The sequence below is a fragment of the Hippichthys cyanospilos genome, chromosome 4, assembly GCF_059441005.1.
Source record: "Hippichthys cyanospilos isolate Australia breed blue-spotted pipefish chromosome 4, RoL_Hcya_1.0, whole genome shotgun sequence".
Lineage (NCBI taxonomy): Eukaryota > Metazoa > Chordata > Actinopteri > Syngnathiformes > Syngnathidae > Hippichthys > Hippichthys cyanospilos.
Genome location: NC_142372.1, coordinates 25901892 through 25927991, shown reverse-complemented (window position 1 = coordinate 25927991; position 26100 = coordinate 25901892). Strand labels below are relative to the sequence as shown.

General features: G+C 43.7%; 1 protein-coding gene and 1 long non-coding RNA gene across 2 annotated transcripts in view; one reads left to right on the top strand and one right to left on the bottom strand.

The window, feature by feature from the left end:
- The window catches only part of LOC148425182 (uncharacterized), a 26252-nt gene extending 588 nt beyond the window's left edge, over positions 1 to 25664 (top strand). Inside the window, exons 2-5 of the mRNA XM_088413208.1 lie at positions 9387 to 9569; positions 20799 to 21603; positions 24355 to 24740; positions 24794 to 25664. Coding sequence (XP_088269334.1) covers positions 9387 to 9569; positions 20799 to 21603; positions 24355 to 24740; positions 24794 to 25401 — 1982 coding nt within the window. The 3' untranslated portion in view covers positions 25402 to 25664. The remainder of the gene's footprint in view (positions 1 to 9386; positions 9570 to 20798; positions 21604 to 24354; positions 24741 to 24793) is intronic.
- Positions 2666 to 8733, bottom strand: LOC148425183 (uncharacterized). Its single transcript, XR_015865416.1, has 4 exons — positions 8439 to 8733; positions 6995 to 7185; positions 6846 to 6916; positions 2666 to 2877 (listed from the first exon to the last, which is right to left on the bottom strand). It is a non-coding gene; the product is annotated as an uncharacterized LOC148425183 (long non-coding RNA).
- Positions 25665 to 26100: the final 436 nt, after the last annotated feature.

The window sequence follows — 26100 nt, the reverse complement described above, 5'->3', positions numbered from 1 at the left end:
CTTTCTTTCTTTCTTTCTTTCTTTCTTTCTTTCTTTCTTTCTTTCTTTCTTTCTTTCTTTCTTTCTTTCTTTCTTTCCATTCATTCATTCATTCATTCATTCATTCATTCAACCAGGAAGAAATCCATTGAGATTTACATCTCTTTTTCAAGGATGTCCTGGAGAAGAGTTGACTTAAAGCATAATCTGAGAAAAGTTCAGATGGGTGGGAAAGAGGAAAAAAATAATAATATAAGAATTAGGAAATAATAATAATGACATAAAAATGTGAATTAAAACCAGCAAGTCAGTCAATTATTGACAAGAACATCTAGTGATAAGGAGTTTGGAGACCGCATGTTTGAAATGAACAAAAGGTATGAGAGAGCTTAGTTACAAGTCGGCTTGCTGTTGTTCCATGCCCATGGACCAAAGTAGGACCGACTCTTCCTCCCTATTTCAGTGCTACTAGTAGGAACCTCAAAACGCAGCCAACTATTTGACTTGAGGTTCAAAGTAGGCTGAACCTAACAAGTGGCCTTGCAGTTGTTCCATGCCCATGGACCAAAGTAGGACACTCTTCCTCCCTAGCTCAGTCCTAATAGTGGGAACCTCAAAAGGCAGCCAACTATTTGACTTGAAGTTTAGAGTAGACTGAATCTTGGTGAATTTGGAGATCTATTGAGGGAGGGTACCAGAAACTGCTTTATAAGTCATATAACACCAGTGTTCTAACTTTTGATTTTTGAGGGATGATAGTCCCGTGAGAGAGTTCAGTGTACTGAAGGGTACAGTGGTGCGTTCTGAAGTCTGAGTTATCAATCTCAGTGCAGAGTGAAAAATAGGATCCAGTTTTGCCAGAGTATCGGGATAAGCAATTTTGTAGATTTTATCGCCATATCGAGCTGCAATAAAAATAAGCTTTCTACAAGACAAGTTCCCACGTGAATAGAAAAACAAAATCTGGATCTATATAGAAAACTGAGTATGAATTAGAGTTTTATCGACAATTGGGAAATATGATGTTTGAAAGTTAAAGGGACAGTGTGTAAGAATTAGATCGTTTTTTATTATGGAGAGTAGGAGGTGCTGCATTTACCATTGTCTGTAGCTTTAACAAACATGGCCGCCTCCGAAGAAGTGCCAACCCCCATGTAATATCATTTCATAATAACTAGACCATTGTCATGATCTGTTACGTCTGCCCCTGGTGGGACTTTACCTTATTACAGGATGAGCCTGTCTGAGTGAGGGACGGAACCACCGGCAGCGCACCTGTTCTCTATATCCATCACCTATTTAGAGCAGCCAAAGCAGGGTGGCAACGTCGGATTATTCTCTGAACTTCCGTCATGTCAGCATTTCTTATGTCGAGAGTTTTTCCGAGTTTCCATATATCGTATATATTTGCAATTCTCCTAGTTGTTTCTCTCAGTTGCCACTTTGCCTCGCATCCTTTGTTGTTACTTTTTCACCCCTGGAGACTTTTTCGAGCACGTTACTTTGTTACTATTATCCGGTACGACCTTTGACGTCGCCCTCCTGTGGGTTCTGCCCCTCCAGGAGGTTCCTCCCCTCCAGTGGTTTGTTTCATACGTACAGTACTGGACTCGCATTGACGCTTTTTGTCTATGCCGCTTTTCGTTCTCCATTTGGCCCCTGTTGTGTTTTGATTTTATTTTTGTCCTTTTGTTATTAAACTTCATCCTTATTTGTTACTTTGTGTTCAGTGTCTATATTTAAAACGTACTGTTGGTCATTAAGAACACATTAATTTGCAAGTTTTTGAAATTTACTATCATTTAATTCCTTTTTAATGAAAAATTGTCTAAATCTTACACACTGTGCCTTTAAGTCTTTATCCAACAAGGTGTTCCAAGATTACCTGATTTCGTAGGCCAATAATTTTGACAATTTTCTTTGGAATGACGTCAATTTTTCACACCTTGTTTCGAATCGTTTCATGCTTTGCGCGTAAAGGTTGGCAGTTCTATTCAGGATAAGAAATGCCGTTCTCTTCAAAAGAAAAGGCATTTTGCGTGTTAAGACCCAGTCACCGGAGACAGTGCAGCGTGCCTTCTTCACAAGTTTTGCAAAGGCACCAACTAGAAAACAAATTAGGACTTGGCACCATAAATTTCAAGAAAAGGGCTGCTACGTGGGTTTTTCTTTACGTCTTTTTCTGACGTCTCCTGGACCATTATACAAGATCTAATTGAAGTCCAAATGTGGTCATTATGAACGTCTTTTAGACTAGTGTTTTTTAACCACTCTGGTGTGCCGCGAGATATTGTCAGGTGTGCCGTGGGAAATGATCCCATCTGTGACCCGGCCGCGGGGATCAAAAGGTTGGGGACCACTGTTTTAGACGTCCAATTTGAATCAATAATAGACTGTTGTCATCCTGCATATAGGCTTTGTGCATGCTGTAATCCTTATTTTCAGATTGTGGCCCATTTCCTGATCATTTTTCTTACTTAATTGTCTCAACAGCAATATTGTGTTGCTGAGCTAAACAGACTAAGGGAAAATGAACTGGACTGTCAAATCGGTGCCACCTTCTGAAAACAGGGATTCAAATTATGCACAGGTTTACAAAAACAACACAATTAGGCATTACAACTATGCACCGAAGTTTACAAAAAACATCACAATTCAATTCACTCATCTTTGTTTCCACATTAACAAACAAAAAAACACAAGTCGACTACCTATAACCAAACAGATCTTATATTTTTGCCAAGTTCCTATAAAGGTGAAATTACTGTCGAGCGCTCTGTGTCTGTGTCCCGCCAGGTGTGCCTCAATCCTTCCTGGCTGGAGCATGTTTCAGGTGCTCTCCTGCATGCCCTAGCACCATGTCCTCTGTAGCCTCAGATTAGACTTTCATGATTGCATCTAGAGTAGAGTAAACAGCAGTATTTAAAATGTTATGTCAAACTCACAAAAGACAGTAGTTTACAAACAAGACCAGGAGACCTATGTTGAACCCAGAGTGTTAGAAAAGTAGAGGACTAAGACAGCCCATATTTGTTCATGGAAATGTTTTGCCCATCAACTTATCAGAATCAGAATCGCCTTTATTGTCATTGTATATCATACAACGACATTTGGGTGCTACTCCTTAGTGCATTTCGTTAAAAAACAGAATAAATAGAGTAAAACAACGGTTTTATAAATACAATGTTTAAAACAACACACAACAGCATATGTAGTGGTAGTGTGGTCTGAGGCTTTATTTACATGACTGGTGACAATTTTCTTTCCTTGGAGAAACTGAAATATGCATCGTACCTCAAATTGCTCTTTACAAATTGGTCTTAGAAATAGCATGCTTGGCTTTATTCCCCTTCCCCCAAATGTTGCATTGGGCCTGCATGTCGTTAATGAAGAGCCTGAAGAAATAGATAGATAGATAGATAGATAGATAGATAGATAGATACTTTATTCATCCCCGTAGGGAAATTCACATTTCCAGCAGTATCCTCAAGTCGAGATATAAAATATGAGAAATAAAATACACAAGATACACATAAGTCCAGTACAGAAGTATACTTAAGGTGCTTGTTAACAGTGTAAAAAGAATAGTGTGAATCGTTGGAGTCTAGTGCAAGTATAATTAAGGTGCTTGTATAAAGTGAATAGTGCAGTGCAGAGTATGAGGTTTAGAGTTTAATGTGAGCTTTTACTGCCCCGGGTGGAGTTGAAGAGCCTCATGGCATGGGGGAGGAATGATCTCCTCAGCCTGTCCGTGGAGCAGGACAGTGACAGCAATCTGTCACTGAAGCAGCTCCTCTGTCTGTAGATGATGCTGTGTAGTGGATGTGTTGGATTGTCCATGATTGATAGCAGCTTGTTTAGCGCTCGTCGCTCAGCCACAGTTGTCAGACTGTCCAGCTCTGTGCCCACAACCGAGCCCGCCTTCCTCACCAGTTTATCCAGACGCGAGGCGTCCTTCTTCTTGGTGCTGCCTCCCCAGCACACTACTGCGTAGAGGAGGGCGCTCGCCACAACAGTCTGGTAGAACATCTGCAGGAGCTTTTTGCAGATGTTGAAGGACGCCAGCCTTCTGAGGAAGTACAGTCGGCTCTGTCCTTTCCTGCACAGAGCTTCTGTGTTGGTAGTCCAATCCAGTTTATTGTCCAGCTGCACACCCAGGTATTTGTAGGTCTGGACAAACTCTACACATTCTCCTTTGATGGTTACTGGTTCCGGATGGGGTTTAGGCCTCCTGAAGTCCACCACCATCTCCCTGGTCTTGGTGGTGTTCAGGTGCAGATGGTTAGCGTCGCTCCATGAGACAAAGTCCTGGATCAGTTTCCTGTACTCCCCCTCCTGCCCACTCCTGATACATCCCACGATAGCAGTGTCATCTGCAAACTTCTGCACGTGGCAGGACTCAGAGTTGTACTGGAAGTCTGACGTATACAGGGTGAACAGGACAGGAGACAGCACGGTCCCCTGTGGCGCTCCTGTGCTGCTGACAACAGTGTCGGACGTACAGCCCCCCAGTCTCACGTACTGGGGTCTGCCTGTCAGGTAGTCCGTAATCCATGCCACAAGGTGTGAGCCTACTCCCATCTCTGTCAGTTTACCACTGAGCAGCAGAGGCTGTATGGTGTTGAAGGCGCTGGAGAAGTCCAAAAAAGTAATCCTCACTGCACCACTGCCACTGTCCAGGTGAGAGAGGGATCGGTGTAGCATATAGATTATAGCGTCCTCCACTCCTACCTTCTCCTGGTAGGCAAACTGCAGGGGGTCAGTGGCATGGCGGCCCTGTGGCCTCAGGTGGTGTAGCAGCAACCGCTCCATGGTCTTCATCACGTGTGATGTCAGGGCGACCGGCCTGAAGTCGTTGAGCTCCTCCGGTCGTGGTTTCTTTGGGACTGGGATAATGCAGGATGTCTTCCACAGCTGGGGGACCCTCCCCCGTTGCAGGCTCAGGTTGAAGATGCGCTGTAGAGGGTCTCCCAGCTCCAACGCACAAGCCTTCAGCAGTCGCGGGGATACTCCATCTGGACCTGCTGCCTTGTTGGGTCGCAGCCTCCTCAGCTCTCCACACACCTGGGCTGCAGTGATCTTGGGTGGGGGGGAGATGTCCTCCTCTGTGCTGGTGTCTAGGGGGGGAGGGTGAGCTAGGAGGGAAGCTGCAGTACTCCGGGGTGGGAACGAGTGGGGGTGGTCAAACCTGTTGAAAAAGTTATTCAGCTGGTTGACTCTCCCCCTATCTCCTTCCATGGCAGCACCCCGCTTTGTGCTGCAGCCGGTGATAGTCTTCATTCCATCCCACACCTCCTTTATGCTGTTGTTCTGCAGCTTCCGCTCCAATTTCCTCCTGTACTGCTCCTTCGCCTCCCGGAGCTGGACTCTGAGCTCCCTCTGCACCCGCTTTAGCTCCTGCTGATCACCGTCTTTAAAGGCCCTCTTCTTCTGGTTCAGAAGGCCTTTGATGTCGCTAGTGATCCAGGGCTTATTGTTAGCATAGCAGCGAACAGTTCTTACAGGAACAACAGTGTCCATGCAGAAGTTGATGTAGTCTGTAGTGCAGTTTGCCACCTCCTCAATGTCTCCCCCATGTGACCCCTGCAGTACATCCCAGTCTGTAGATTCAAAGCAGTCTCTCAGAGCCTGCTCTGCCTCAGTAGACCACTTCCTGAATGAGCGTGTGGTTGCTGGTAGCCTCCTCACTTTTGGTTTGTAGTGGGGCTGGAGCAGAATGAGGTTATGGTCTGCTTTCCCCAGTGCAGGCAGTGGAATAGCACTGTATGCATCCTTAATGTTTGCATACAGCAGGTCAATGGTCCTATTTCCCCTGGTGTTACAGTCCACATACTGGAAGAAGGCAGGTAATGTTTTGTCCAGAGTCACATGATTGAAGTCCCCAGTGATTAACAGAATGGCCTCGGGGTGCTGTGTTTGTAGTTTAGCCACAGCGGAGTGGATGACGTCACACGCTACGTCCGCGTTGGCGCGCGGTGGGATGTAAACAATGACCACAATGGCGGTTCCGAACTCTCTAGGCAAGTAATAGGGACGCAAACTTACGGCCAAAAGTTCGATGTCCCTGCAGCAGGTGGAAATCTTTGTACTTATATGTCCGGGATTACACCATCTTGTATTCACGTACATAGCGAGTCCGCCTCCTTTCCGTTTCCCGCAGGCTTTTGTGTCTCTGTCTGCCCTAACTGTGCTGAAGCCGGGTAGCTCCACGTTGGCGTCCGGGATGCTAGCCGTGAGCCACGTTTCAGTAAAGCACAGCAAACTGCACTCCCTGTAGGCTCTGATATTTTTCACCAGCGCAGCCAGTTCGTCGGCCTTGTTTGGTAGTGAGTTCACATTTCCCATGATCACAGACGGGACAGAAGGCTTGTATCGCCACTTCGCTGCTAGCCGCTTAGCCTTTAGCTTGGCTCCAGCTCTGCAGCCACGATAAGGTCTCCTTACCTCGTCAGGTAAATGTGGGATCTCACCGGCACGGGACTTTTTCAGGGCAAGGAGTTGCTTTCTCGTGTAAACGCGTTTCTGTGCGTTAAAGTCCATATCCATAGAATGAAGGTAGTCCAAGTGAGATAAAGTAAATCGCTAAAAGAACGAAAAGTAACACAAAATAACACGGAGCTGCTGGAAAGGCTACCACTCGCGACGGCGCCGGAAGTATATATATGATGGAAATACACAAATTACATTTAAATGAATGATAAAATACTAGGAATATTTGTTAACAGCATAAAACCTGGGTCCCCCAGAATGGTCCCTTTTTAATCCCATTACAACAAATCTTTTCACCAACAGCAGGTGCACACTCACATCAAATAACCTTTCAGACAAACCCACATCTGACACCAAAACAAAGGGTTATTTCATACCTTATATTGAAACACCTATCAAGCACTTTGTGGAGACAATCTTTTACGTCCTTCCCTCCTACACGAGACAGCTGCCGCACCAGATGGAATTGGTTCATGTAAACTTTGACATACCATGAAGGAACATTAAAACAGTGTAAATGCATTACATTCATTAGCCTGTCAGGGTATTATGAGCCTGGACATCACCACCAACCCGTTGCTCCTCCCTCTCGAAGTCCTCCATGTTGTTGATCCTCTCAGCACGGCTGTCTGAAGACATGGCTGCTGAAGACATTTCGGCTCTGGCAATGTGTCTCGCTTCATTGCGGACATCTAATAAGAGAGCCAACGCCTTCTTCTGGAATACAAAAGCAAAAGATTTAAAGAACACACGTTATTGGTAAAATTATAGACACCACCAAACAATGACACACTGCTATTTGAAGAGCAGTTTGCAGGACGCTGGACAAGACAAGTAAACAAGACAAGCGAATGGAAAATGCCCTTGATCCCGCGGACTTCTTTTTAGCCCGTGGGGTCGATAGCAAACCGGCATATTGTGACCGAAGTTGTCGGGACGGAACATATGGTGATACTAAGTCGACGAGATAGGAAGGAGCTAAACCGTGTACAATTTTATGAGTAATTAACAGCACCTTAAAATCACATCTCACGTGTATTGGAAGCCAATGCAGGTCAGCTAGAATCGGAGTAATATGATCGAACTTTCTCGTTCTTGTCAATAGTCCAATCAATGTCAAAGTCTGTGTCGAGCCAATGCCTCATGTAAGCAGCCATCTGTAAACACTGTAAACACACTGGTCTTAATTTGTTTGTTGTTGTTCAGACATTACATTTCTTTTAGGAGGAGGGAGAGAGAAGGATAGAGACACGCAGCAATGCCATTCCTTCACTTTGCATTCATACTTAGATGTGCTTCTGAACAATGTAGTAATTGACAGTAATTGACAGAGTAAACTGTCAACTGGCAAGCTATCTTAGCTGACGTTAGCGCGTTGGCTTAGCTAGCGCTAGCATGCTGACGCACTAACAACTTCGCTAACATCGGCGAGTACCATCGGTCAATCTTTAGCCGATAGTAGTTAATAAGTCGAATATCGGCCGATGCATATGGGGAATTTAACTGGTTAGCGTTATTTTCTTGCCTGAAAATTATAAAAACGTGTTTACTTGTCAACTTCTTCCAATTTAATGTTAATCCACACCAAAGGCGGCTGACGTTTGAACAGAACTCCCACTCCTGTGACACGCAAGGCTGCACATGGACAAAACTAACTTTCCGTGAGGAAAAAAAGTGATAACGTTACAAAAATAAAGAATAACTAAAAAAAAATAACATACACACAGTCTAATTGAGCACATATAAACCGTATCTTCCGCTAGCCATAAAACATGCATTTAGCTCGGGCCAGCTATAACGTTATTTCATTCACTCATGGTAGCAGATAGCGTTAGTTTATAGGCCCCCACGTGTCAGGCTGGGTGCTACCTAGCTAACGTTAGCTTAGCGTTAGCTAAACCTATAGACCGAACATGTGTTATTTGTTCAGTTGTTCGCGCTAACGTCGCAGTCGTGTATGATTAACTTACCTTAACGTTCATTTCTATCTGGCAGCCGAAAACGAGAGGGACTCTGTCGTGATGCTGATGGTCTGTTCTCTTCTTTACATCAAGGCGTGCTCCTCGGGCGCGTGTAATTAGCTGCCCTCTTCCAGTTGGGCACGTATTTCTTTTGTAGAATGAATCCGGGAACAGCCTACTCCCTATTGGGTGAGCCAGGATTGGTCAGGTTGAACCTGTCAGTCATTATAAATTTGTGACTAGGGCAGCTGGGAGGATAAATGAGGCTAAACTGATTGACATTCCTTACATCTTCTTCCGTTTAATCCGAGGGGTCGGATCGTGGGGAAAGTATTAGTGCCACACAAAGAATTATTATTTAATAAAACTATATTATAGAATTTGTTGTTCATTATTTTTCTCATGAAAAATGAGAAAATACTATATCAATGGCTGATATGCCACATAGCCCAAAACATTTGTACTTAATTATGACAAAACAATGTTTCATAAAACATGTTATTTTTCTTATCACAAAAACAGTTCTTAAATGTCTGCTAAAAAAAAGAATATATATTTTAAACATCTTTCCTCGACCTGTTTTAGACGTGCATTGGAAGTAAAAAAAAAAAAAAGACCAATTCTAAACCGTCAAAAAATTACTTAATATCGCCGTCTTTTTGGGGTCAGTGTTAGACGTCACAATTACTTACTCTATTAATTAATTACTCTAAATCTGGTAGATGACCGACGGACCCAATATCGACCATAAAATGACGTTGTGGAGACGTCGAGTGTTTAGTGGGATAGAGTTTAAAATGTTTGGAAAAGTTTTTTTACAACTTGCGCTTGTGCAAATGTAGCTCGTCCCTCCTCAGAAAAAAAACAAAACAAAACAAAAAACACAAGCCACACATTTATTTTCCCCCTGCTTGACCTTGTTCCAATCTGTCACAAAGTCATTTGCTTGTGCTGCAGATGTCCATCAAGGATACGTCACTCCAGAACAGCAGGGGCGGTGCTGCGAGCTGGGCCAGAAGGAGCCCGGGCCCTCCACCCACCATCAAGACTTAAACCAAGGGGATGGGCCTCAAGGTGCCTCATCTATATGGAGTAAGATCGCAGACAAAAAGATGTATGCGAGATTAACAGTGACAGTAGGTAACAAAGTAAATACTTCCTTACTGAATTTAAGCAAAAATACTTTGTATTTTTAGAGGGTTTTTTTCTGACAATTTTTTACTTTTATTACTTACTACAAACTAACAACATGCTAACACAAAGGGCAAGAAAACCAGTTGTGGCCCCCAAATGGGTTTAATCCAGCCTGCGAGGTTTTGTAAAGTATAAAATTCAGCTTTTTTTTTCAAAAAATGAAAAATAGAAATGTTTTATGAATAATAGCAATAGTAATGCTTTAAGATTGATAGTGATGTTGTACTTGTATTATTCAAAGCAATATTAAAAAAGAATACAGTAATCCCTTGCTAATTTGCGCTTTGCCTATCGCGCCCTCAGTGAATTGCTGATGTTTTTTGGGGGGGGGGGAAAGCTATATTGCAGAGAGATGTCCTGTGATGGTTTCCTGCATGCTAGACAGACGAGGTAACTATAGATTCACTTACCACGGACGTTGAACAACAGCAGTACACATATTTTATTAATTTTTAAATGAATTAAATTAATAAACCTCATATAGTAACTGAACAGTTACCCCTTTCCATCCTTTGAAGTCTTGCAATAGCCGCGGTCATATTAGCGGCACCTGGAAGTCTAATTAAAGTGAAAGTTGTAGATAAGCAAACATGACAACATGAACACTTGAAATATTTTATTGTGTGAAGGCTTTCGCCTCCACGCGTTATTCCTCGTTTTTATTCCGACAGTTTTTTGACGCATTTCAACTCATTCTCAGTTCATCCGATTCAGACCATTTCAATTTCATATTTTTCCCACTTATTAGTGAGAAGTGTGCTTCCATTTTTCTCATTCCAATTACAGTGGTACCTCGGTACTCGACCATAATCCGTTCTGAGGTGGTGGTCGAGCACCGATTTGTTCGAACACCGAAACCAATTTTCCCATAAGAAATAATGGAAAGTATGTGTGCACAAGTAAATGTGCACAAGCAGTACATGATAAAGATAAAGATAAATAAAGCATTATAAACCATTTTGTATAATTTACTTACGTTTTGGAGAGTGGTTGATGGCATACAGGAATGGATGTGGAGAGGACGGGAGGGAGTTACTCCTTCCATGATGACGCTAGCTAACTGCGACGCGAGGTCGGACACTCGTACACCACGTTCATATTTTGCTATAATTTCCTTCTTCGGTTCATGTCAGGTTTATTTGTCAGACATTTGTAAGAAATTGTACACAAAAAAGGAGACAAGGCAATCTTCCCAACTCATGCATGAGGGGAGCGAAGAGGAACCGGCCAAGGACAATTCTACTGCGCTCTGCCAATCTCTCCGACTCCCCTTACTTTTATTTGTTACAGAGATCCCTAACTACATGAAGGTCCCGGCCCTCAAGGGGCAGGGAAAAACGCAAGTCTATGGCCGGGACCTTGTGTACTTGTCCTTCTATGTGTGAGCATGTGGGTGAGAAACTAATGCATGTATGAAAAAATACGTAGCGAAACATTCTGATAATGCATAGCAAAAACATCGATAAGAGTCACAGGTGTGGGAACGCTCCGACTGGCGGGCTTGAGCGGCCTTCCTTCTGCTTGAAAGAAAACAATGACGAGACAGTTCTTTTCCCACAAACAGTGCACTCATTCTCCCAGCGTACCATCAACATACCTAGCAGTACATCACCAGTTTATTCATTCATTATTATCATTCAGTATGTGTTTATTCATTCACGCAGCAAAGCATTTCTTCATTGCGAGCATTAATATTTTGTAGCAAATGTATAATCACTATATCTATAATTATTCTAACAATAATTATTCTAACAATTCCCCCCTTTTGGTTCTACATTTGCCCCAAAATAATATCATCAAGGAGGGCTCCCCCCCAGGCCTAATCCAATGAATAACTAGTCCGATGGCAAAAGACCGACCCCACAGAACAAATTTGGTCATAAAGATGAGAACAGAAGAAGAAAAAAAACAAAACCCTTGACTTTTGCATAGCTTTCTCATGCTAATTGTCAAGAAATGCATTTGGTCGCCAGAGTCCTCATAAACTTAGGGAGTATAAACAAATACAACATACCAAACATGCTCTCATTATTATTTATATGTTGATGACTAATTCAAAATTATCAGAAAATTATCAATTATCAGTCAATTTAACATTTGCATTCTCCTAATCCATAATATAATCTCACTTTATCCCATAATATACTTCTCCATATGTAATCATCATTTCACCTGACTAACCCTGTGGCTGGACCATTTTTCCCACAAACCTCAGGTTTGACACCATATAAAAACTCGCAATTTTGACTTTAAATCAATTAAACTACATAAAGCATCATCCAGCAATGCTTTTTAGCACACTTTCAACAAATTTCATTGTTTATTTCTAACGCAATTACATGTAAAAAAACAGTCAAATACACCCAAACAAGCAAACAGACAACTGCACACGGGCCCACATCACACAACACACAGCACACACAGTAGAAAAGAGCTGCCATATCAAACTAAATCAATGACAATCACAAACTGAAAACACCCTTTCAATGTGTTACTTTCACCAACATCAACTTCTTAATACAATACAATACAATACAATACAATTGCAATTCTTTGTGGGCATATCCTCACCACCTCATGCCCATATTTGTTATCAGAGTCATGTAATTGTTATTAATTATTAATTTTCTCATTGCATCTTACTGAAACAACCACAATATTTGGTGTTATAATCCTCTACCTGAACCTCAATTTGCTGTGTAGCCACTACACAATATGCTCTGATATGATTTCCTATTTCTAAATCATTAACTTCTCATAGTGTCTATATTTATTATTTCTATCATGTATAATTTTCATTTATTATATTATATATCCAAATTCTCCAGTTACTATCAACCAAAACTTAGTATCCACATATCCGCTACTGTCAACCAAAACTCAGTATCCACATATCCATCTTTGTCCATTTTATTTTTATTATTTTTCCTTGTAATTCTTATTTTATCTCGTAAGTCTATTTTTTTGTGTATTAAGCTGGCCAGCAAAACCATATTTTGTTATCCACAAATTCAAGTGTTTTATTTTAGATGGACATTGCTTTTCGACACATTTCCAATCTCTGCATGCAAGCTGTTGCTCTACCGGTAGTATTCCCCATTAATGCAAATTTAGCTCAGTCTATGAACCTAGGGTTACCTAAAGACTGATATTCAACAAAAAACGGGGTGACAATAAATTTCTCAATGTGGTAATACTCAAGCTTCTACCCAACAGGGCGGAGTATTCTTGCCTTTGCTTCCACAAAGAGTTGTCACTTACAATCCCGTTTAGTTTATATGAGATCGGCGTCTCCTTTCACACACAATCCCGTTTAGTTCATATGAGATCGGCGTCTCCTTTCACACACAATTCACATTCACACAACTGACACCCACACAACGCTTAGCGCACAGCGTTTAAGCGGACTCTATTAAGTATGTACAGGACACCGCCGCCCTATTCCAAATTTCCTGCGCACACGTTTTAAATGCGGACTCTATTAAGTACATACAGGACACCGCCGCCCTTTGTTTATAGACTACTTGGTCTCTTCACTTGACAGGGACTAGTATTCTCAAGGTTTTCACAACACCACAATATCACAACGTCAGCATGCGACTTCACAACACCACAATATCACAACGTCAGCATGCGAGTTCACAATACCACAATATCACAACGTCAGCATGCAAGTTCACCTACTCACCCCATGATGCCTTCTCTCCTTCGGCTTCGCGTCAACCCTCAGTCCCCAGATGCGGAGCCGGGACCCAGTCCCTGAAAAAGGTCTTACTGCCGTGGCCACGGTCTTGCCTGGTTGTCGACTCCGCCTCTGGAGACCTCAGGTATATTGCGATCCGGCTCGAAGGACCAAATAAATGTCAGGTTTATTTGTCAGACATTTGTAAGAAATGTCTGACAAATAAACCTGACATTTATTTGGTCCTTAGGTCGCTGGTTCAAATCCGGCTCGAAGGACCAAATAAATGTCAGGTTTATTTGTCAGACATTTGTAAGAAATTGTACACAAAAAAGGAGACAAGGCAATCTTCCCAACTCATGCATGAGGGGAGCGAAGAGGAACCGGCCAAGGACAATTCTACTGCGCTCTGCCAATCTCTCCGACTCCCCTTACTTTTATTTGTTACAGAGATCCCTAACTACATGAAGGTCCCGGCCCTCAAGGGGCAGGGAAAAACGCAAGTCTATGGCCGGGACCTTGTGTACTTGTCCTTCTATGTGTGAGCATGTGGGTGAGAAACTAATGCATGTATGAAAAAATACGTAGCGAAACATTCTGATAATGCATAGCAAAAACATCGATAAGAGTCACAGGTGTGGGAACGCTCCGACTGGCGGGCTTGAGCGGCCTTCCTTCTGCTTGAAAGAAAACAATGACGAGACAGTTCTTTTCCCACAAACAGTGCACTCATTCTCCCAGCGTACCATCAACATACCTAGCAGTACATCACCAGTTTATTCATTCATTATTATCATTCAGTATGTGTTTATTCATTCACGCAGCAAAGCATTTCTTCATTGCGAGCATTAATATTTTGTAGCAAATGTATAATCACTATATCTATAATTATTCTAACAATAATTATTCTAACAATAATTATTCTAACAGTTCAATAGTGGTCCTCATTGTTTTCCTCTTTGCCTTCCCCTTATCACTGTCTTTCTTTGGACCCATTATTAAGGGCTAGAGCAACACGAAAAAGTTTAAATCCGGGAAGAAATACTCGAACAAACGTCTTACTCCGCTGGCGGTCTGAGTTGAACTGGCGCTTACCCGCTGGCCGAGAAGGGCCGAGGAGCGCGTTCGGGTCGGCTCGGCTCGGCTCGGCTCGGCTAGTCGAGAACCGAAAATCTGTTCGAGGTCCGATGCATTACCTACTTGAATTTTTTGGTCGAGCACCGATTTGGTCGAGTATAGAGGCGGTCGAGTACCGAGGTACCACTGTATTTAGCGTTTTCCCACAATTCCCTGTTTTCCACCCCAAAAACCTTATTGATTTAACATTGGGTGATTTTTACATTTCATATTTACAGCTTTCACATTTCATATTTTCAATCAATCAATCAATCAATCAAATTTTATTTATATAGCCCTAAATCACCGAAGTCTCAAAGGGCTTCACAGAATGAAAAGAGGTCATACAGAGACATCTTTTCAATGTAAGGTACACAACAGCATCCCCTGTCAAAGCTCCCAGAAGGGGAAGGAAAAACTCAAAAACCCCAATTTGGGGAAAATCAGAAACCTCCAGAAGGGACCACAGGTGGGAGGAGCCCCCTTCCAGGCCCACAGGTTGAAGTGGATGCTGCATGTTCCGAACACAGAAACAATATAAATTACAGAAAACATATTGTGCTATATAGTGCAGTGATGTCTTGACAGCAGGCAAAGCCATTGGGCAGGAACCATCCCGCATTCCAGCCAGGTGGACCGCAGACGGCTAGACTCCTAACCCGTGATGGTCGACCAGCGCAGGACCCAATGGAGGCGGTCAAGTCAACCCTCACCATCTAGCTAGCCCCCTCTCCCGGCCGGAAGAGGGGGGCAGGAAAAAAGAAGAAGGCTGCAGACAGGCTAATTTAACTAAATGCTTTTGAGTATAGATGTGTTTTTAGTCGGGATTTAAAGATTTCTACCGAGGTGGCTGCGCGAACTTCCATAGGTAGGGCATTCCATAGTACTGGCGCGCGAATGGAAAATGCCCTTGATCCCGCAGACTTCTTTTTAGCCCGTGGGGTCGATAGCAAACCGGCATTTTGTGATCGAAGTTGTCGGGACGGAACATAAGGTGATACTAAGTCGACGAGATAGGAAGGAGCTAAACCGTGTAAAATTTTATAAGTAATTAACAACACCTTAAAATCACATCTCACGTGTATTGGAAGCCAATGCAGGTCAGCTAGAATCGGAGTAATATGATCAAACTTTCTCGTCCTTGTCAATAGTCTCGCCGCTGCATTCTGTACACACTGCAGGCTTTTAATGTGAGACATGGGAAGGCCAGAAAACAAAATGTTGCAATAGTCTAGGCGCGACGTAACAAATGCATGAATTAATGTTTCTGCATCGCTAAGAGAAAGAATAGGGCGAATTTTAGCTATATTGCGGAGGTGAAAAAACGCCGTTCTTGTCATGTTATTAATATGTGTTCGAAAGGAGAGAGTTGAGTCAAATATCACGCCGAGATTTTTTGCAGAACTACTTTGGGAAATAATACAGTTTTCTAGGTTCAGCGTGGTATTCTTAAGCAGGTGCTGATGATGAGCAGGGCCAATAAATAACATCTCAGTTTTATTAGGGTTGAGAAGCAGAAAATTGGAAGACATCCATTGTTTAATCTCGGCAAGGCAAGCCTCCAGTTTACTGCACTTGCACGGATCCGTTATTTCTAAGGGCATATAGAGTTGGGTATCATCAGCATAGCAATGAAAACTAATAGCATGTTTACGTATAATATCGCCGAGAGGAATCATGTAGATGTTGAACAGTAAGGGGCCAAGTACTGACCCCTGCGGGACACCACATGAGACGGAGAAAGACTCAGAGATTGCGTCGCCATAAGAGACACTATGCGTCCTTCCCAGGATGTAAGATCTGAACCAAGAAAGTGCTGATCCCGAGATACCAACACATGATCTAAGACGTTCTATAAGAATATGATGATCAATAGTGTCAAATGCGGCACTAAGATCAAGCAGTAATAATATTGATGAGATGTTGGAATCCGAGGCTAAGAGAAGATCATTCGTCACTTTTACTAGGGCTGTCTCAGTTGAGTGGTTGGCCCTAAAACCTGACTGAAGGAGTTCAAATCTATTGTTGTCTATCATAAAATCACTAAGCTGTTGTGTTACAACTTTCTCGAGAATTTTGGCGATAAACGGAAGGTGTGACACTGGCCTATAGTTAGCGAGATCTTCAGGATCTAGGTGTGGTTTCTTAAGTAATGGTTGAATGACGGCCGTCTTAAAAGCTTCAGGTACAATGCCAGAGGAGAGTGACAGGTTGATAATATTCAAGACAGACGACCCCAAGATCGGGAACAACTCTTTGACGAGTTTGCCTGGAAGCGGGTCGAGCATGCAGGACGTCGGCTTTGCTGCATTAACCAGTTGTGTAAGACACTCCAGGGATACTAAATCAAACTGGGACAGGGTAGCCAGACTTTCATGAACCTGATTGTCCGAACTAACATCAACAATCACAGTTGAGGTGGTGAGCGGCGCTGCCTTTTTTATTTCTTCCCTTATTAGCTGAATCCGCTGAGTAAAGGATTGCATGAAATCGTGTGCTGAATGGAGGGAATTTTGATTAACCTGCTGCTGCTGTGTTAGCTGCGCTACCGTCTCAAATAAATACTTTGGGTTGTTTTTATTAAGACTAATCATTTTGGAAAAGTGATTAGTTTTTGCTAGCCTAAGAGCCTCTTTATATTTCAGCAAGCTATCGCACCAGGCCTGACGGAAAACCTCAAGTTTAGTTGTTCGCCATTTACGCTCAAGTTGTCTACTTAACAGTTTACACGTACGCGTTTCCTCCGTAAACCACGGAGTGCGCCGCTTCGGACGAGTTTTAAGTTTCAGCGGCGCAATAGAGTTTAGGGAATTTAGAAGAACCGAATTAAAATCATTCGCGAGCTTATCGACTGAGCCAGTGAAGGACGGAAAGGCAGCTGTTGCGGAAGGCAGTAATTCAGAAAGTGCAGCAGTCGTTGAAGAATTAATATCACGGCTCTTAAAGCCTTGGTTGTGGACAACAAGACCACACTGAGCTAGGACTTCAAATGTTATAAGATAATGATCAGACATAACGTTAGTATGTGGCAGAATTATGACGTTTGAGGCAGTTAGGCCACGGGTTAGCACTAAGTCTAAGATATTACCATTCCGGTGTGTTGCTGCTTTTATTATTTGTGTAAAACCAAATGCATCGATTATTGCTTGAAAAGCTACAGTAAGTGGCTCTGATGGGGAGTTCATATGAATATTGAAGTCACCCATAATTAATATATTATCTGTGTGAGTTATTAAGTCAGCCATAAGTTCAGGGAATTCATCTAAGAATCCAGAGTATGGGCCAGGAGGACGGTAAATAACTACCACATAAAATGGTGGTGAGGAGCTCGATCGCATAACGAGAGCCTCAAATGTCTTGAAAGTGTGACTCGTGCTCGTGCTAAGCCTAAAATCAGATTCCGAAATTAGGGCGACACCCCCCCCTTTTTTACAAGGACGGGCAACATGTGAGCCCACAAAGTTTGCGGGTGAGGCCTCATTTAATGGTAAGAATTCATTTGGTTTTAGCCAGGTTTCGCAGAGACCAAGCACGTTAAGATTTTGATCTGTAATAAGATCATTTACAAGAAGGGCTTTTGAAGCGAGTGACCTAATATTTATGAAGCCGAATTTAAACTGGGACATTTTTCCCGGACTATTCTGAGTCCTCGTGTTGGTAGTACTAATACCAACAAGATTTTTATGGCTGGGGCTTGCTCTATATTTTGAGTAATTAAAACCTCGTCGCGATGTTAGTAAAGTAGGAATTCGATTGTCGACGACTACAGCGCGCATATTGATATTAATATTTCGCCTAGGCACTTTGTCACTAGTCTTACTGATTAAAGAGGCAGGGCTGTTTTCCTTAATCAACACCACCTCAGCAGAAATCTTATCATTGGGGCATTCAGCATTAGGTATTGAAACAGTGTGTGGATTGCAGTGACCTAGACTAAGTATGCTATGTGTGTTGTAACAGTCCAGCCTAGTGCCGGTTAACTCTAGCCTTAACGACTCCACACCCGTTCTAGCAGGCTCGCTACTCGCCTGCGACCCGACATGCTCTAATGTGGGAAGTCATGGAAGGCTCAAACAGTAATCTATGTTTCTAGAAAGAGTGACAGCGCCTTTCCAGTTAGGGTGAAGGCCATCTGTCCTCAGCAGGTCGGGCCGGCCCCAGAAAGAGGGCCAATTATCTACAAACTGGAAACCCTGCTCTTTACAGAAACCAGCCATCCACCGGTTAAGCGAGAATAATCTGCTAAACCTCTCATCATTGCCTCTCGCAGGCAGAGGGCCAGAGACAATAACTCGATGCCGACTCATCTTTCTAGCGAGATTACAAGTCCTAGCTATGTTCTTCTTTGTAATCTCAGACTGCCTCATTCTAGTATCGTTGGAGCCGACGTGTATCACTATGTCCGAGTAGCTAGTGTTGTTTGCACTAGTCTGGTGTCTAGCCCTCTTGCGTGTCAGCTCCCTAAGGTTAGCTTCAATGTCGGGTGCTCTGGCCCCAGGAATACACATTACGGTGGCTGGCTTTTTAAGCTTGATGTTACGGGTGATGGAGTCCCCTATAACTAATGTGCGGGAGCCAGTAGACTGAGGAGGAGTTTGCCTAGCGAGGGGGCTAAAGCGATTATGCGTCCGAACAGGCTCACCGCGGCTAGCAGGCTTCTTAGGGCTAATGCTAGCCGGACTAGCGGGTAGGCTACGACCCGCACTAGCCGACGCTAGCGGCATTGCGGGAGGGCTACGGCCCGCATTGTCATTATCAGATGTGTCCGTCTGATCTACGATTATCAGACTACCCTGCTCTAGCTGACGGACACGGCCCTCTAGGAGAGAAAGCCTCTCCATGAGAATAACACAGGTGTCGCAGGTGACAGAAGAGGTGGAGGTGCACGGAGCCATGCTTACCTTAGTACAGCCGAGCGAAATACTTACGCTAGCAGAGCTGCACGAGGACGAACGGAGCTAGGCGCTGTTCAGAGAAACGGCGAATCACTAGCTATCGAAGAATGGAAACAGTCCTCAAAAATGAAGGAAAAAGAAGAAAAACAACACCGAACACAGGTCCGACGGGTGGTGGTAAAAATAGAAAAATATAAAAGAAAAATATCGTTCGTCTCTCCAGCTAAGGCTAAAACAGCGACAGCAGCGACAACCACATATTTTCAATATTTAGCTCATTAATCTTGCTTTAGGGATCATTCCCATCATTCCAGTAATTCATCATTTCCAATATTTTCCTATAATTCCATATTTTTCACCCTTTTAATAATTCACAATTCATTTCCGATGGGAGGGCTTCCCATTCATTCCCAATGGGGGATTTTACATTTCATATTTCGAGCTTTCCTATTTCATCTTTCAACATTTAACTCATTCATATTGCCTTATGGATCATTCCCATCTTAGCCACACAATTTCCACTTTTTTCAGTTACCTTGTAACGTCTACATTGTTTATTCTATTCAAATGGTTCCAAGTTTATATGTTAAAGATTGTTCTTTCCACTGCCATACACTCCCTTTCATCTATTGACGTTTTTCCCATTTGAAAACCCACACAATTTCCACTTTTTTCAGTTTTTCCCATGTATCTTTTACATTACTTTGCCTTTGCAGACCGTTCCTACTTTATATATTAGAGATTGTTCGTTTCACTGCCAATACACTTTCTTTCAACGATTAACTTATGCTTTTGCAATTTGAATACCCACACAATTTCCACTTTTTTTCATTTTTCCCTTTTAACTTCTACATTATTTGACCTATTCAAACCGTTCCAACTTTGTAATAGTCACATTTCTTCACAGATTCAATCCTTTCAAACATTCAACGTCATTCCGCCGTTCAACACTTCTCTTTTCAGCCCTTATGCATTCACACGCAATTTCTTCAGGAATTGCACATTTTCTAGTTATAAAAGATAAGGGATTTCCATTGGTCTGGAGAACGTCTTTGCTCCTCTCCATTGCATGTCTTGCAGGACACTCAAACTTGATTTCAAGAGGGAGACTTCAATAAAACGTGATCCCGGCGTGACCATCGACCGATGAGGGCAGGAGTTTTAATCTACTCCTGCCTCAACTCCCGCCTTGTTAAACACACAGGCTGTTGGATAGACCCAAGGGAGAGGAGCAAAGACGTTCACCAGACCATTGTAAATCTGTTACCTAGATTTCTTTTAGAATAAAATGGTTCTGTATTTCAAGTATAAACTCTCATTGTGGTCATGTTTGCTTATCTACAGCTTTCACTTTATATAGACTTCCAGGCCCACTAATATGACCGCAGCTACAACATTAGATTTTCCTCCATGCAGATTGTTTTGAACAGGACTAACTCTTCCCATTTTTTTTCTTTCTTTTTTTTTTTTTTTTTTTCCAAGGTCTGCCGGGAGAGGCGGAGACTGACACAGACAAGCTTCTGGTGACCCGGGTCATTGTCAAGAGCGAAGAAGACGAAGAAGCTGGAGAAGGTGAGCAGTCTGAGCCGGACGAGTGTCCGGGCGGGAACGGCGCAGCCTGCAACGCAGAAGACAGAGCGGCCCAAGGCCAAATGAAGACGGGCGGGCGTGGGAGGCGGTACGTGGGGGAGAAACCTGTTGACCGCTCCAAGCCTTTCTCGTGCTTGGCTTGCGGCATGACCTTCCGCTTCCGCTCCACCTTCGTCAACCATGCGAGAACGCACACGGGAGAGAAGCCCTTTGCCTGCCAGGCGTGCGGCGTTCACTTCGCTGTCCACTCCTCGCTCCTGAGACACATGCGCTCGCACGCTGGCGAGCAGCCTTTCTCCTGCTCCTTCTGTCAAAAAAAGTTCTCACGCAAGGTCAACCTGATCCGCCACACGCGCATCCACACGGGAGAGAAGCCCTTCTCGTGCTCGGCGTGCCACATGAGCTTTGGCTCACGCTCCAAGTTGGCCAATCATGTGCGCACGCACACCGGCGAGAGACCCTTTGCCTGCTCCGCCTGTGGCAAAACCTTCGGCCAGAAGACGCACCTGCGCATCCACATGGTGACACACTCGGGCGAGAAGGCCTTCTCGTGCACCGTGTGCACCCGCAGCTTCTCGCTCAAGAGCAGCCTGGTGACGCATACGCGCATGCACACTGGGGAGAAACCCTTTGGCTGTCGCCTGTGCCTGCAGAAGTTCACCTACAAGTATCAGCTGGAAAAACACGCCTGCGCCATGTAGCACCTCGTCTGCAAAAACCCCTGCTCCTCCAGTCCCGAGGGACAGGAAACAACACCGCGGGTTTGTAAAGCAAGCTGGATATTGTCGTCGACTGATGGTTCTATCCAAATCTGATCTGGTTTGCGCCGTGCGGCTAAAAAGCAAAATCTTGATGTTTGCAGAGCATGTGGGTTTATGCAATGTTGAGCTCGATACGCACCTGTGTATAAGCCGCACCCATAATCTTGGCGTCAAATTCTGGTATTTTGCATGTAAGCGTACAAGATGCAGCAACACTTTGCCAACAATGTCAAAACTATAGCAAAACCAAATAATTATCATCTTTTGTAAACTCTTCATGTTTTCTTATGTTCATATCTGTAAGTTTAGATTTCCCACACTGTGAGTGTCCAGTGAACGCCTTACCAGTGTAAATGCACCCGAAGCCCTTGTTTATTTCTTGACACAGGTAGAGTTCATTTTACCATAAATATCCGAAGTTGAGCAATGAGCAGCATCTGTGTTTCGCCAAGTTTATGATTGTGTTCGTATGCCAAGAGACCGCAATTAATAAACGAGTCAAATGGATTACCTTTCCCTTTTCTCTAACTGGTGCATTCGAATGATATGGAGACATAACTATGCCGTCCTAGCTCCGAAGCGTTGGGTTTTTTGACAGCTAGACAGCTGGATAACGACGTTTCTATCATGATCTGTCTGTGTTTTGTTGTGGGTTTTGGGTTGTGTGGTTTAAGTTATAGGTTCTCTATGTTTTCCCCCGCGTGTCATCACTGTAATTAACCTCACCTGTCGCCCGTGTGTGTCCTCCAGTCAGTTTCCCCCGCCCCTTGTTGTTCCCAGGTGTCTTGCATCTTTATTAGTTCTGATAGTATTTAAGCCCCAGTGTTTTGCCTCGCCCCTTGTCGGGTCATTGTACGTCATTCCCCCGCTGTCTTGTCTCACGCTCCTTTGTACCTGTCCTTCCCTTGCTGCCTCCCGTTCCTTTGTTGCCCCAGTGAGTTGAGTTTAGTGTTTTTGTTGTACTTTGTATTTTTGGTTCTTTACTACCCTGCTTCTGTTGGCTATTAAACCCTCCTCATTTGAGCCTCATCCCAGTCTGCCCTGCATCTTTTCGGTTCCACCTTTCCCACGTCCCACACCGCCTAAAACCGCCATGCCTCACAGTGACAGTTTCAAACAACCAGGCCTTTCTTTCCTTTTGGTTCTGCTTTATTTTGATAACGTTCGTTGACCATTAGCCTTTTTAAGTCGCCGTAAACCTAGCAAAATAAAACATGTAATCAGCTAAGCTAATAAGTTGGAAACGAGTTTATTTCATTGTACAACGTCTCTAACATTAAACAAGGTTAATAAACATTATCATAATTTTAACATCTCGCGTACCTACGAACAATTCTCGTCCAAGGAAAAACAAAATGAGCTCAACAATCTCCGAACATGAACCTGTCGTCCGCAGAAAAAGCTGGTTCATTTTGTGGCAGTGGCATGTTAGTGGTAGATGGCACACTGTTGCACACTGTCTGCGAGCATAGCTCGTTTGCTACAAACAAAGACAAGCCTCGCACTTTGTTCTGGTCTTCGTGTCAACATGTGCAAAGTTCAAATGCTGCGGGCGCTGGTCAACCAGCGGCTCAACGCGGCTGTGGAAGAATTTTCGTGGCTTTGGCGCGAACCATCGGCGAGTACGAGGAGGAACTTTCACGTCACGCTATAGTACCACTTCATCGAAAAACTGTGCTTACCTTCAGTATTTCTTCCTTGTTAATGCAGTACATTCCCCCACCTCTGTGATTTATAACATTTAACTTAATTGAAATGATGCTTATGCCTCAAAAGTCGTGAAAGGACAATCATTGTACAAAGGCAACTGGGGGAAAGCCTTGAAAGTCTCATTTTTAGTGAAGACGGTCATCTTACAGCAGCGGTCACCAACCTTTTTATCACCACGAACAGGTCAACGGTTATATATATATTATATGGGGGGGGGGGGTATATCATCATCCTTCTCAATATGTATGTAATATCAACAGCGGCCAGATGCGGCGTCAAAAAACAAAGATCAAGCACAAACGTATGAACTGTTTAACTAAATCGTTTCCAAAACATTATTTCGGTGCAGCCCACGAGGCCCGGTACCAGCCGGTCCGCTGACGGGTGGATGGGGACCTCTGATCTACAGGATAAATTAAAACGAATTTAGAGGGCTTTGTGCTTCATTTACAATGGCTACAGGGAAATCCGAATTGATATTGTCATTGATTTTATGTCTAAATAGGGTGTAGACAAATTGTTCCCTCTGCCCTCTTTAGATTTGTACGTAAATGTACTTTCCTCGAATGTAATTATATAGCATTTGAAGGAGCTGCGGGAACTTATGGCCAGAACTGGCTGTTTCTCACATTTGTGGAGCATTCTGTTTATATAAAAATATAAATGCTTGGCCTTCTCTTTATGGGGTGAAATATCTACCTTTTTCTGAAGCCGCAGTTATTCAATGGATTTCACAGTTGGATATCCAAAAAAGTCTTAATATTCTTAGGTGCAACCTGTAGTCTTGAACACACTTGACATGTGTGACCACAATATCTGAGTTATTTATTCTTGTTTCCCCTGAAGATTTCATATTGAGTGAGTTCAACAGATTATAGCATACACGTTTATGGTGAAAAGGTATTTGAACTGATTCGTTTTAATCATAATAAACCAATGATTGAAAAATTAGGCTTTATTGCGCTTCCTGTTTGTAGACACGGTGCTTGCTGTGTGAGCCAACTTCCAAATAATGCACATTTGTCTGGTGGTGTCCTGCAGACGTCGGGCAAGAAGATGTCCCCCCCCGCACAGCAGGAGCAGGAGTGGAACTCTGGGGTGGAACGACAGGCGCCAGAGCCCCCTCACAGCAAACAGGAAACTCCCCACAGTGAGCAGGATCTCTTTGAAGACGTGCACCAGGCGGCAGGGACTGAGATGAGCAAACTTGCGTTCACGCATGTCATTGTCAAGAGCGAAGAAGTAGAAGAAGCCAAGTGGTCCCGCTTTCAATGCGGCCAAAGCCAAGAGAAGCTGAAATCACAAGTTGAAAGCTACTCGACTCCGCTACGGGACACAGAAAGAGATGACGATGATGAAGAAAGTCACTCTGGAGGCTGGGGCCACCTCCTCCAGGGCGACCTTTACCGGGTTGACCACTGCGCAAAGATTTGAAAAGGCATGGGAGGTGCCACATGGGTGAGAAACCCACAGAGCGCTTGCCCGACGGTGCCAGCTTCTCGCCAATGGAGCGCTTGGCCCGGCGCAACCCGCTCGGCAAGTCCTTCTCGTGCTCAACCTGTGGCATGACCTTCCGCTTCCACTCCACCTTCGTCAACCACATGAGGACGCACACAGGCGAGAAACCCTTCATCTGCCAGGTGTGCGGCGTCAGCTTTGCCGTTCACTCCTCGCTCCTGAGGCACACGCGCTCCCACACGGGCGAGAAACCTTTCTCCTGCTCCTTTTGCCAGAAAAATTTCCCCCAGAGGAGCAGCTTGAGAGAGCACACGCGCATCCACACGGGCGAGAAGCCCTTCTCCTGTTCAGCGTGCCACATGAGCTTCCGCTTTCAGTCCAAGCTTGTCAATCAAATGAGGACGCACACAGGCGAGAGACCCTTCGTCTGCTCTGTCTGCGGCAAAAGCTTTGCTCAAAAGGAGCATCTGCGCATCCACATGGTGACACACACGGGGGAGAAGGCCTTCTCCTGTGGCACATGCGGTCAAAGGTTCTCGGCCAAGAGCAGTCTGTTCGAGCATTGATACAGGTGGCAGTACAGGAGGACTTGACTCTACATCAGATGGACGTAAAAACTGCCTACCTCCATGCTCCAATGGATTGTGAAGTATACTGTATATGGAACAGCCGGAAGGTTTTGAAGTCACGTCACACACGAAAATTTGGTGTGCAAACCCAACAAATCATTGTATGGGTTAAAACAGTCTGTACACAATTGGAATATGTTATTGCATGAACATGTCACTGAAAACGGTTTTAAGTAAAATGATGTGTCTACAGCAGAGAATCTGAAAATGGGAGAGTGATTATACTAGTGTGGGTCGATGACCTAATTGTAGCAGCTAGTAATAACAACTTGCTTTGTGATGTTAAACAAATGTTGAAAGATTTAAGATGAAAGATATGTGTCCACTTAAATACTTTCTAGGAATTGATTTTGAACAAAGTGAAAGGCAGATTAAGATGACACAAGAAAGGCATATTAGGAAAATTCAATGTCCAAATGCAAGTCAAGGTCTACCCCATGTGAGCAAAAGTTACACTTAGACGCTGAGGGTGAAGTCATTAATTTAACAGGATATGGAGAGATGATTGGAAGTTTTACATACATTGCAACATCTATTAGACCTGACTTGAGCTGGGTTGTAGGTAAATTATCTCAACACCTGGCAGAAGCAAAACAACATTGGACAACAGCCAAACACCTACTGAGGTATTTAAAG